The 13,395-nt window shown below is 38.1% G+C and overlaps 1 protein-coding gene across 1 annotated transcript in view; it reads right to left on the reverse strand.

The window, feature by feature from the left end:
* lnpep (leucyl/cystinyl aminopeptidase) overlaps positions 1-13,395 on the reverse strand; it is a 44,706-nt gene that overhangs the window by 6,442 nt on the left and 24,869 nt on the right. The window contains exons 8-13 of the mRNA XM_002933428.5: positions 12,903-13,034; positions 8,587-8,718; positions 5,023-5,180; positions 3,489-3,583; positions 2,397-2,580; positions 956-1,112 (exon numbers count right to left, since the gene is read on the reverse strand). Of these exons, the coding sequence (XP_002933474.1) occupies positions 956-1,112; positions 2,397-2,580; positions 3,489-3,583; positions 5,023-5,180; positions 8,587-8,718; positions 12,903-13,034 (858 nt within the window). The remainder of the gene's footprint in view (positions 1-955; positions 1,113-2,396; positions 2,581-3,488; positions 3,584-5,022; positions 5,181-8,586; positions 8,719-12,902; positions 13,035-13,395) is intronic.

Here is a 13,395-nt window from a genome sequence, read left to right on the forward strand (position 1 = left end):
TTTGAATGTGATTGCTTAATTCTGAACACAGATACATCCCCAGTTAGAAGAGGGTGTGCACACTTATGCAACGACATTATTTTAGTTTTTTTGGTTTTCTTCCCTCCACCTAAAAGATTTCAGTTTGTGTGGTACAGTTTATAGGTCACATTAAAGGTGGAAAAAGTTCTGAAATGATTTATCTTTGTCTCATTGTTGTACAGCACAGGAACCTGACATTTTAACAGGGGTGTGTAGACTTTTTATATCCACTGTATGTACACTGTCAATATTTACATAGATCATGATATAATTGATTAAACTGTAATTGCAAGTACTATTCTCAAATAATTCTTGAATTTCTGAAAGGTTTCCACCTTTCACAGCTTATTGTCAGGACACCCCCTGCCAGTAAAAGCTGAGTTTTGAAGATTCATAGATGCCATAATAACATTTCTAATTATACCATGGTGGAGGATAAACTCACACAAGTAATGCAGCCAATGTGGGAGATAATCGTGTTATTGATATGATGCCATAACATTTTGGCGGCCATATATTTGTTAAACAATCTCTTCAAAATATATGTGTATGCATGGGAATATACTGGAGTAATTTTAAAGTGTTGAAATTAGACAAAGTGTGTAGGGGATAATTTTGCTTAAAAGAAACCTTGGGAATTAGTCCCTTGTCTCTTGTTGGTGGCAATTACCATGACTCACATGACCTGAAGCTGCAAGGCTTTCTGGGTGCTAAACAATAGCCCTGCTTGCAGGTCTACGGCCATGAACTTTTAAGAAGCTACAGGAGGAAAGCTAGTGTGACTTCATAGTGTCACAGCTTATGAAGGCTGCATCTCAGAATCCGATTATGCAACTGAGCTATGTGCATAGACTGACATGCTACCACAGAGCAATTAAAGACCATACTGGTATAGGCTATTATAGGAATGAATAACAGAATATTATATACAAACCATAACTTTGTCAGACAGCTCATCCAAACCACGTTTTAATAAGATACCATGAATATGGTAAAACTGGTTCAAAGCTTGGGTGATGGGGGCACTGTTTGTTTCATTTGCAAGGTACCCAAGCAGTTCAAAAGCCTTTGCCAGAGGGACCTTCCCCACACTGTGGAAAAAAACAAAACAATAAGTCTATCACACAGAGGCGGCACTCAAAAAGACGAGTAGAAAGTACAGATGCAGAGTCCATCAAGTTCAACCCTTCCAAGTAAACCCAGCACACACAACCTATACTTACCAATCTATATCAACACATACATAACTATATATACAATCATTTAAAAAGTCTGTAAAAGTTTTCAATGGCATTTGTAAATTGCAACTGGAAGCAGTATTTATTGATCAGTTTCTATTCACTCCTGGATCTGACTATTGAAACAACGTAGCAGAAGCCAGCTTCCTAATGCAAGGCATTGTGGGAACTGGAGCCATTAACTTGGTGAAAATGTTTAATTAATGCATAATGGAAAGTTGCTTAGTACTGTTCCCCTTTAACTATAGACAGAAGATTTAAGACCTAGTCAAGGTGTCTTTAAAATGGTTCCAGAGGCAGTCTGCGGCCCTCCTTGTCTTGTTCCCAAATCCAAGCCCCAATATTGCCCAACACTTGCTGCCTAGGCAGCAGTACAAAATGAATGTGTGCACAATGGGGAAAATTGGGAAGCGATAACCATATAAAGTCAGATAGGTACCTATGTGACTTTTTACGTGTATCACAACCCAATACTCCCTATTGTGCATATATCGGTTCTGTGGTTAGCACACGCTCGTCTTCTTCTGATCTCAATCCTCAAAATTGGTGCAGGATCCCATAATCCTTCTTATCCCTTCCCTTAATTTCCAAAATGAACTGAAAAACCCTATTGCTAGTCATATATTGTTCTCCTCAAAACCTTAATTTTCATTAGGAGGCACTGATCAAACATGTGAGGTTTACTCCTGCGGTGTATCACTCAACAGTGTTCAAGACATGGTTATACTACAGTGCTTTTCCCTGTATTTGTGAGACACAGGTTTGGGAATCCTTAGTTTACTGCAGCAATCCAAAGGTAACCAGAGATGTGCTGAGGGTTGTTCACTTAGAACACTAATAAATCAAGCACTTTGTAGAAACATTCAGAGCAAGTTTAAGGTCAATTAATATTTCCTGTCCAACATAAAATACACACAAGAACATTCCAAAGAGCAAAGCAAAATATTTGCTGGCAAATACAGAAAAGCAAAAAGAGAATTTGTTGCATTAAAAATTACATTAACAAGAAGTAATTCATTTCTTATCATATGGTGATAATAAAAGGAAGAGATTTGATAAAGGCCATACAGCCTTACATAGACACCACAAGGCATGGGAACAAAGAACAAAACAAGAGAACACAACATAGCCCTTTACCCTGCAAGCATGAATATGTCATGGATCAGATTGGCTCGGTCACTGGAATGTAGCACTGTGTGATCCCTGAGAAGCTGCTTTATGAGGGCATCCCAGCCGTCAGCACCATAGTCAACTATATAGTATCCAGTCATGTTGACATTGAACTTCACCCATGGGAACTCACTTGACACATTTATTCTGCCTAAAAGAAACAAAAGAAAAATACAGTTTGTTTCACTCAGAGTAACTTGTCTGAAGAATGGCCAAGGTATGTATTTACCACCCCCACCTACCTACCTCCCTATCTAGGGATATCTATTTTATTGTAATAGAACACAAAATAACATTTTGTCTTTGTAACACTGATCAACAGAAATAGAATCCTTCAAAATGAAAACAGATCTCTGCAAAAAAAAATTACATCATGTTACAATGAAAAAATGAAAAATGAAAAAACCCCCCACTAAATAACTGATTACATAAATAGACACCCCCTTAAGATCAGTATTTAGTAGTAGCTACTTTGGCAGCAATTTCATATTTGAGCCTGTGTGGATAGGGGGTCTCTGTCTGCTTTGCACATGTGGACATTGTGATTTTCCCCCATTCCTCGTTGCCAAATCTATCTACAGGTATATCTGTCAGGTTGCCTGGATCGTGAGGGAACAGCGTTTTTCAAGTCCAACCCCAAATTCTCTATTGAACTCAGACCTGAGGGGGCATTTACTCTGCCTTCAGGCAGAGGTACAGCAGCAAGAGTGCACTTCTGTCCATACATGAGCACTGTTCCCATGAGTCAAAAGGAAAAAGCCCACCCATGTGAGGATACCTTGGTGCCTTCCATTACTCATAAATATGAACAGTAAAGCACAGAAACCCACAGCAAGAGGGAAAAAGACACAAATGGACTTTGACTTGGCCATTCCAGGTCCCTGTTATTTTTAAGCCATTCTTGTGCAGTTTTGCTTGGCCTCACCTCTGTATACGAAAGAAAGCCATACTGTGCAACCAACACGTTTAAAGTAAGTATGGCTCTCCCCTACAACAGCATCAGTACAGTCCTGCAGATATTGTATATAATATTGTATATTGTACTGTATTGTGTCTTACCTGTAACCTCTTTCAGGAGATAGATGTTGTCACACTGAGGTTCAATACCACTACACTTTCTGGTTACGTAAGTCAGTGGAATATGCCACACAGTACTAAATAAAAAAGGAATAACAATTAAAATACAGAAGGTGTAACTCAATATTAACAATTTTGTAAATTGTTCTGAACTACAAAATATTAAATACATCATACATGAAAAGGCTTGTATATACTCATGTACACTGCATGTAGCCTTGCAGCATAGCTAAACACAAATGATTGTCCTCCACATCTACTGTAGGTTCTGAACAGATCTATAGGTTTTGGGCTCATACACAGACTAATATACTGCTTTCTCACTCAAAGGGGTCTGAGCTGCCAGGGAAAATAAACCAAGGAAAGACACTGTATTCATCTGTCACTGGTGTCCTATAATATGAGCATTATTTAGAATTCTTGGCAGCACAATGCCTATTTAACCAAAACTGAAATGTACTCTCTAGTTGTGGTAGAAAAAAAGTGAAAAGGCAGATGAAAAGGTTACATGAACTCATAGGCAAAATAAATTCCATGCAATAACAATAACAAAACAAAAGAAAAGTGCAGCAAAAAAGGAAATCCTCTAATTTATGTAGCTTTCTGCTTACTAAACATTAGCTAAGTTAGCAAAAAGATCAGAGCTTCCAGCTAGTACGCTTGGTTTGGCTAAAGCTTGCCTGCTGTTTTTCTGGATAAACAAAACAAGCTTTTTGCCTTCAGGCCCCTAATGATTTATTTTCATATTTTGGTCTCCTGGAAGTAATCACTTTTCAAAGCTCTATTAGATTTAGAAGGTTTGCCCTTGCAGATGCAGGCATTCCCCACAATGCAAGCAAAATGGCCAGTTTAGAAATGCACATTTGTTTATATTTGGCCAAAGTCTGGGAGTTTGGAGTAAATTAAATTGCTTTTACAAAGGCAATTCTTCAGCAACATTTAAAGCATTACATACATTAATGGTAAATGAATATGAAGATGGGGAAGCAGGAGAGCTCCGGGTCCTGCTTCTGCCCAAGGTAGCAGACCTGTTGCTGCCCCCTTCCCACTTACTGCGATCAAACTGGGGTGAGAGGAGTATGATAGCCCTATGATAGTGTGTGTAATTGTGCTCTCTACACTAAACAGGGAAAGTGTGCTGTTGTCCATGAAAGCTAGATGCTGCCCCTTTGGCCTATATTCACTTACCACGCAGTCCTTACCTAGAGACATTTAACTACAAAAACACTTTTATTCTACAATATTTTACTACAAAAATGTTCAAAAGTCCAAAAGACTGCTTTTATGGTCTACACAGTACCTTTATTACATTTTAACAAGTCTGATTAAAAATAAATGGATAACTCCCTGGCTATATAATTTAAAAAGGGCATAAGCCAAGGGTATTTTCTGCTTGTTAATGATTTGGGATCCCTGCTGACTGCAATATATTTTGTACATAGTTGTTTAAGCAGTACCAGCCTCACACATATTAATTATTCTATGATGTATTTTGCCTTCTAACAGAAAAGCACACCTGGCATTTGTAGCATGGTCTGGACTAGGGGTACGAAGAAACCGCTCCTGCTGAACCGTGATCTCTTCACCTTTCCTCAGAGCTGTCACTAGAGGATAACCAGCTTTCTGAGTCCATGTCTTCATCATGTTTTTCACATTTGGATTTTTGTTGGTGACCTAGAAAATGAAAGTGAGTTTAGAAGAACATTACAATATTGTTTGTTAGTCTAGAACAAACACCACTAACAGCCTTCAGATAGCTGGAATAGGAAGAAAGCCTGCAAATATGTGCAGATAAAAATAAAGGAAAAGCAATTGCTAGAAAACTACTGTGCACACAGAACAGATCACTTATTACACAAATGGAACCATTTACCAATTTAGAAAATGTTAATTTTCCCCTCCTCCCAAAATAATATAAAAAAATATTTATGCAACTTTTGGAACAAATGTCATATTTCAAAAGCCACTTTGTTCACCTGACTTCTTAATTGGGTATGAAATATTTTAATGACCTGATGGATAGAGACATTATGTCCCTAAAACATATATGTCAAACACAAGGCCCGGGGGGCCAAATCCGTCCCACCTGGCTGTTTTATGTGGCCCTTGGTGAGTGTGTCTGACCATCCAGCCTGATCAATTTCCATTTTCCTCACATAGTAACTAAGACTAAGGGGCATATTTATCATGCTGTGTAAAAAGTGGAGTGAAGCATTACAAGTAATGTTGCCCAAGGCAACCAATCAGTATTGGATTTTAACAGTAGCAAAGCATCTATTGGCTGCTATGAGCAACATCACCAGTAATGTCTTACTCCACTTTTTACACATTGTGATAAATATACCCCTTAGTATCTTACTAAGTATATTAATAAAAAATTTGGCCCGCGACTTAGCCTGTGTTTTAGATTTCGATCCCCTTATGTGATTGAGTTTGACACCCCTGCCCTAAAGGTTCCTAAAGATCTATTTTCATCCAAAATGTCCTCTTAGCTCTAATTGTACCATCACAGTTAAGCATGCATATAAGGGCAGGAGATCTAGATTTGCTGGTAGAATAAAACATGCTGTAAAACAAAAACCCAGGGAGGAACTTCTGTCTATGACCAAGTTGGGGGTGGGGGGCTCTAGAACAATTTTTCCCCAATATAATAATTTCTACAGTAAGTAGATTTTAATAGTTCATCATGCTTTATATTCTGGTTTGACAGGTGACAGAAGTCCAGAGTTTATTTAAGCCTAGCATTTTGTGATCTTCCATGGTCCTCCTTAGGTTGTAAACTCCACTGGGGCTAAGTAAGTACTGAATGAAGTACAATCTATGTAAAGCACTGCGAAAACATGTCAGAGCTATACAAATAACAGACAATAAAATGGAAGACCTAGTTTTAGGCTAAAGTTTCCATAATATTTTAGGCTGCAACACTTAATCAATGACCAGTAAAACAATAAAGAAAAACCCAGCAATGATTATACACCTAAGCTGTGAGCCCCTGCTTTATAGTAAATAACATTAAATGGTAAGTTAAGACCCAACAAGGTTTCCTTTTATTTGCAAATGGGGGTATATTTTTACACATATAGTATAAACTACAATACTACTTGAGAACCTCTCTCTTAACTTATGCGAGGGTCAATGTATGCGAGGGTCAATGGTCTCACCCCCTCTCTCGGTTATACTCTACATTTTCATTATTCTCAGCTTCTTATTCCTTCTATTTTTCTTACACTTACCCTAATTTTCTTCATCCCTCGCTAATATACATGACTAAATGCGCACGGATATTGGGGTTTCTGCTAATACTATGCATGGCTCTACTCCCCTTGTTAATGAAATGATTAGAATGAAAGCACCATAAAGAAGAGCTAATAGTATCCTGATCTGGCAACACATCTGTCCAGCTGCACTCAAAATAAAAATGAAATTTCCACAAAATAGGGGACCCTAGAGCAATAAATGTTATTCATTTTCAGAGATGGAGGATATATTGCTTTAAATGTATTAAAAATAACAGTAAACTCTGAATGAACTTGTTTCAATAAGCTTATTTCCTGACTAACATTACTTGCCGAGATCACAACCATTAGAAATAAAAGGAGACGTAAACTTAATTAAATGAAAAGAAAAGGTGGATATGGTCTCTACTGAGATTTTGGATGGAACAGACACAGAGCAATTCTCCCACATTGTTTCCAAGACTTCTACATTTCCATTTATATTTTTACTTCTAGTTACCTACAAACAAAGCCTTATATCACAACAGTTGCTGGCTCATTTATAATACTTGGACTTTATTTTATTCAGCAGCAACTAAAGGCTTTCAAGCTGGAAGAGAAAAACTAAACTTGAATATATTATCCTTTATTAATATAGCACCAACATACGTACTACTGATATCATTGACATCAGACTCTGCCTGAGTGGAGCTTACAATCTAAGGTCCCTATCACATTCCCATAAGTCCCTGTCTGAGTAGAGTTTACAATCTAAGGTCCCTATCACATTCCCATCTGTCCCTGCCCTACCGTATAAACAGACTGTGTTCAGATGTATGAAGGACCAACTCATCTGCCTGTATATTTTTGGAGTGTGCTAGGACATACAAACTGGTTACAGATGAAATTGAATCTTGGATCCCAACACAGCAAGGTAGCACAGGAAGTCAAAGTTATCTGCATATTTGTGTTCATTTATATGTGTGGGCACTGCCATACTAATTGCTCCTGTACTATGTGGGAATGGATTAGTATGCATTCCTTATTATCAGAGGAGAGAATGTGAACACTCATGGTACGGTTTGTTCAATATGATTTTAACATCATATTTTAACTAAATACAGTGCACTTTTAAGCATAAAAAGTGCACTGTATTTAGGCGGCCCTTGAGCGAGGTGCCCAGTGGGATGCCTGTCAATACAATGGTCGGGAGCATGGTGAATTCAGTAAATATGCAGGTGCAGGAAAGATACTATGTCTGCACCTAATCCATTCAAACGTGTCCAATTTCATTAGGCACAAGTACACTATTTCCACCATGTGGCAGACCTCCATGCCCAATATAAACTTGAGGCCTCCTACTGGGTTCACTTTAAAGCTATGTACCTTGCATATGTATTAAGACTACTGCTAAGCACTTTTCTGTATGTAGCCCTGTCATCTCTCTTCTTTATTGTTCCCCCAGTTGCTACATAGGATTACTTTTGTGTAGCTGTTAATGTGGAAAGCAGCTCCACCTACAGGGAACTCATAAAAGCAAGTTTCCTTTCTGTATAATTCACAAGATTAGCTAAAACAGGTAAAAAGCAACAGATTAGAAAAGAAAATTCCTAGGCATTTTATCAACATATGGCTTCACTTGACACAGCAAAACTTTACAAGCATTAATAGAAAATCTACATTTCAGTACAGTTTCTGTATTAATATAAGATGCAGAAGTTTAGCTTTTCTTTGGATTTCAAGTGATGGGTGCTGAGCAGGTGTTGGTGCAACCGGGAGAATTCTCTCTCACACATAAGGCTTTTAATCTATTCTCCACATGACAATTTTACATATGAGGTAAAAAAATAAAAAGCAGCTCATACCACATTCATGCTGTCCCATAAACTATCACTGGTTGTAGATCCATACTGATGGGCTTGCAAATACTCCATGATGCAGTGATGGAACACATCCTCTGACAGGAATGCTTGAAGCATTAATAAAATGGACGCGCCCTAGGACAAATGAAAGCAGATGTTAGGTTTGGTATGCATGTCCTAGCAGCGTGTTCTAGCAGAGAATGTAAATTATGATTCTGGCTAAAGCCAGTGTATATACCAAGCAATTACACGGCCAAATAATATTCTAACAGACTGTGCCACGAAGAGAAGAAAGAGGAATTCATACTGGAGAGGATCTATGAAGCCCTTGAGAATACACTGGAGCCATTGATTTGCATATAATTTGCGGTCTTTTACAATTTCTCTTATAAATGTGGACTATTCCCTGCCAATCCCAAAGTTACAGGCATTAGAGTTTCATGGGAATCTGACCAGCAGCTCTAAAGGTGTTAACTTTTAGTATGTTGTGGAGAGGGCTATTCTTAGGCTATTTCCAGTTCGTCTCTCAAGTTTGGAACATTAGCAGTTGCCTGTTTGCTAGGGTCCGCTTTACCCTAGCAACCAGGCAGTGGTTTGAATAAGAAACTGGAATATGAATGGAGGTTCTGAAAATAAATATAAGTAATACAAAGTAACAATAACTATAAAATTGTAGCTGGAGGAAAGGCCTACGCATCGCGTCAGTTTTCCTGAAGTCACACAAAGTTTCCTCCAGCAGGTAACATCTCACTAACTTTTTAACTTTAGGGGAAAATATACTAGGAATACTAAATACTTAGTATGCTCTAATACCACACAGATGAGTTGGTCTGCAAATGTATTTGCTTATCCATTAAATTTTACTACCACTAAACTCTTTCATCTCTTATTCTACTAACCTTCACATATACAGGTTATTTCTCAAGCCCCCAACTCAACTTCTCATGCTACTGCTCCTGATCTCCGACCCTACACTTGGCTGCACCTTTTGACTTTTTTCTCCAGCTGTTTCCCTGGCCAGCTACTGTGCTTCTGCTCCCTTTTGCTTAATTCATCAACCTCTGCCATCTCGACCCCCAAATTCATTGGCCTCTGCATAGCATCTGATTTAAAGGAACAGTTCAGTAAATAAAACTGGGTAAGTAGGCCGTGCAAAATAAAAACTGTTTCTAAAATAGTTTATTAGCTAAAAATGTAATCTATAAAGGCTGGAGTGGGTGGAAGTTTAACATAATAGCCACAACACAACTTCCTGCTTTCAGCACTCTAACCTCTTAGTCAGTCAGTAACTTAAAGGAACAGTAACACCAAAAAATGAAAGAGCTTTAAAGTAATAAAAATATAATGCACTGTTGCCCTGCACTGGTAAAACTGGTGTGTTTGCTACAGTAACACTACTATAATTTATATAATAAGCTGCTGTGTAGCCCCGGGGGCAGCCATTCAAGCTGGAAAAAAGGAGAAAAGGCACAGGTTACATAGCAGATAACAGATACGTTCTGTAGAATACAATAGTGTTTTATCTGTTATCTGCTATGTGCCTGTGCCTTTTCTCCTTTGAATGGCTGCCCCCATGGCTACATAGCAGCTTATTTATATAAATTATAGTAGACTTTCTGAAGTAAACACACAACTTTTACCAGTGCAGGGCAGCAGCACATTATATTTTAGTTACGTTTATACACTTTCATTTTTTGGTGTTACTGTTCCTTTAAGGGCTACATGGGACTTCATTGTTCAGTTACTTTGCTTTTGATCCTGAGCACACAGGTCAGACTTAAAAGCAAACAGTTATGTCCTATATGGCCCCCTCAAGCCACTGATTGGTTACTGTCTAGTAACAGGTAAGACTGCAAATGAGGAAGTAGTGTTCTGGCTATTACGTTAGACATCTAAATCACTCCAGCCTTTATAGATTACATTTTTGGCTAACTAAATAAATTGAAAACATTTTTTTTACTGTGCTCCGTGAACTGAACAGCTAAAAACTTTATTTAGAGAATACGCACTTAGTTGCTCTGCACGTTTTTTTAATATGGTAAGGTCGCATCATGCCTTATTAAGAAAACATTGGCCACAGCAGACAAGCCATGTATAATCATGTATGCATCAGTTCTGCTTTTTCCTATTCCTGGTCAGTGCTACAAGGGTTTAATAACTCCATGCAGAGGTTGGCAAGAAAGCTAAGACTTTTCTTAAGTTCTTAAGGTATCAGTGTTGCCAATCAGGGGCATTACATGGTTCAGTGTCACCCTAAGGTGGCTTAGTTAATGCCACCCTGAGGTGCTTAGTTTTTTTTGTGGCATTGTGAGTTAAAAGTCCCAGCACTTTCTGCAGGATTTAGAGTAGGGGCACATGATTGGGGGTGAATAATCCCCCCTTATGTACCCTTACCCTAAAAGTCATGTAATTTACAATCTCTGGACAACTGAATGTGACATTTTTATTCACAGATGTTTTATTATGCTATTCAGGGCTTGGATTCTGTTTTGCAATGAACCAAATTTTTAAAATTGATTTAGCCAAAAACAAACAAAATGTGTATATGTTGCGTGCCTACTTCCATCCCAATCTCTTTGAAGGAAGATGTGCCGAAATTGGTCATCTGAAGGGACTGACATTTCCACAGAAGAATCATTAGCCCCCTTTATATATTCATGTTTTCATATGTTTTCTCTACAGTGCAAAATCCCAATTAGGGATCCTCCTTTATTACGGTTTATGGATTGCCACTTTGAAAACCACTATGAAAAACAAATCTTCCTACCCTCACCAAGAGTTCCAAGAAAAGACTGATTCTTCTAGCAGGAGTTTTAGGAGCCACGGGTTGCAATTGGGGAACATGTGTCTTTCCTCAACCTCAAAATTTGGTTGCTATGTAAATATGAAAGGGATATTGTTTTTGAGACCCTTAGGTTACTGAGCAATGTGTCTAGGAAAATGATTTTTCCACAAGTAAATAGGAGTGCTGGACTTTATTATGTTTGTTCTTGCTCAGCTTCCCTGCTGACTGCCAAATCCATTGTGAGTGCAGTACAGTTTCCAATGGAGAATTCCTGCTGGGAAATGTCACACCACACCCAAGAGGAGAAAAGACTAACTAGTAAATGCCTTCTGTTCGAAGATGCCCTCTGAAATATTGTAAATTAAAGAAAGGAGAGGATAAAAATATCATTGTAACATTGACTGTAGCATGTTTGTGTACACTCTACAGGCACACCTTCCTCAATGCTCAACTCCACCAGGGCACATGTTTGAATAAACTAGAACGAGAATCCCATCTAGTCCTTTCAGGAGCAACATATAAAAAAATTAGGAAAACCCATGCCCAGCCAAGGAATGCTGCAATAAAAAACAAGCAAAAATGTCTAATAAAATGTCTAATATCATATCAATAAGGAATAGGACAGTTGTCATAGTGAATCTAATTGATATCTATGGTCTCATGTGCATTACTATGATGTGTATTACAGAAACAGGTTGGTGGAGGAAAACACAATCAGAAATAGACAAAAAGTTTCTACCTGAACAACTCACTGATTGCCAGGCCATAGTAGTGCAAAAGAAACCGAGCTACCCATCATAAGATAGCAAAAGTACAGAACATATGCACTGTAAAACACTTGAATTGACCCAGGCCCAACTGTTCCCCCTATATGAACCACATTTCTCTAGAATTCCATAAAACTGCCCATTCTCTTGAATCAGGCATTCTGATTGGGAGGGGGGGGGGGTCAGAAAACTTGCAAATTCAATATAGGAAAATGCAATTACAATATAAGCTTAAATTAATAATAATCAATTAAAAATTCTGTACTAGTCCTCAAAATATCAAGTTATTCTTTATTCGCCCAGTCTCTGCAATCTGTCTCTTTTTATGAGGGGTCACAGTCAAGCCCCCATGCCCCCTCATAAGAATCTTTCTCAAAAAGCGTTCCTTTTCTTCCCAGGTTTCCGGTAGCCTACCCCTAAAACAAAAGTAGGACTTCTTGTAGAACTTCATTTAATGCAGTGCAGCCAAGGTCAGGCCAGTAAAGGCTACACAAATCTATTGCATGTGTCAGTGTCACAATAATACTAGAGAAAATACTAAAAGCTCTCCATCATATAAAAGCAGAAAAAGCATGAGGCTACTACAACACACCTATGCCATGGTAAATTTTTCAGTGAGTGAGTGGTCCACCAGTAGATCTTAGGCTGGTAACTAGTAAATCGCACCGAATCCATTATTGTTTACAAACAGCTCAATTAGATTGTCACTGCAGCACTATAAAATATTTTATAAATAAGAAAACTAAAGAGATGTTGCAGCTCTGTACCTTTATATAAGACAAATCATCAAACATTTCCTCAATCTGCTCTGGAGATTGAATATCTGTAGATATAGGATGAGAAGCATTTAAGGAGTCCTTTTGTAGGGCCGTGAAGCGCATCTTCAAGAAGCTATTTTCCTATGAAAACAAGAAATTTAGAAATATTATTATTATCATTTATTTATAAAGCACCAACATATTCCGCAGCGCTGAAGTATGCAAGATATGTTAAATCTACCAACAAACCATAACTGTTATTAAATGATAAAGTGTGTTTGCATGGTATATTTTTTTTTCAAGTAGGGGTCTAGGAATACAACAACATTGTAGGTGCAAGGCAGCTCGTGGCTTTAGCCAAAGATCCCAACAGCTCCACAATGTAAGGATATAACTCACCACTGTATACGTACTGTATGCATACTTACAAAAATAAGAGCACATTGATGAAAAGTGATGCACTATAAAGTTAAAAGGACAAATGCACATATCACAGAGCAGC

Source organism: Xenopus tropicalis, chromosome 1 (genome assembly GCF_000004195.4).
Source record: "Xenopus tropicalis strain Nigerian chromosome 1, UCB_Xtro_10.0, whole genome shotgun sequence".
NCBI lineage: Eukaryota > Metazoa > Chordata > Amphibia > Anura > Pipidae > Xenopus > Xenopus tropicalis.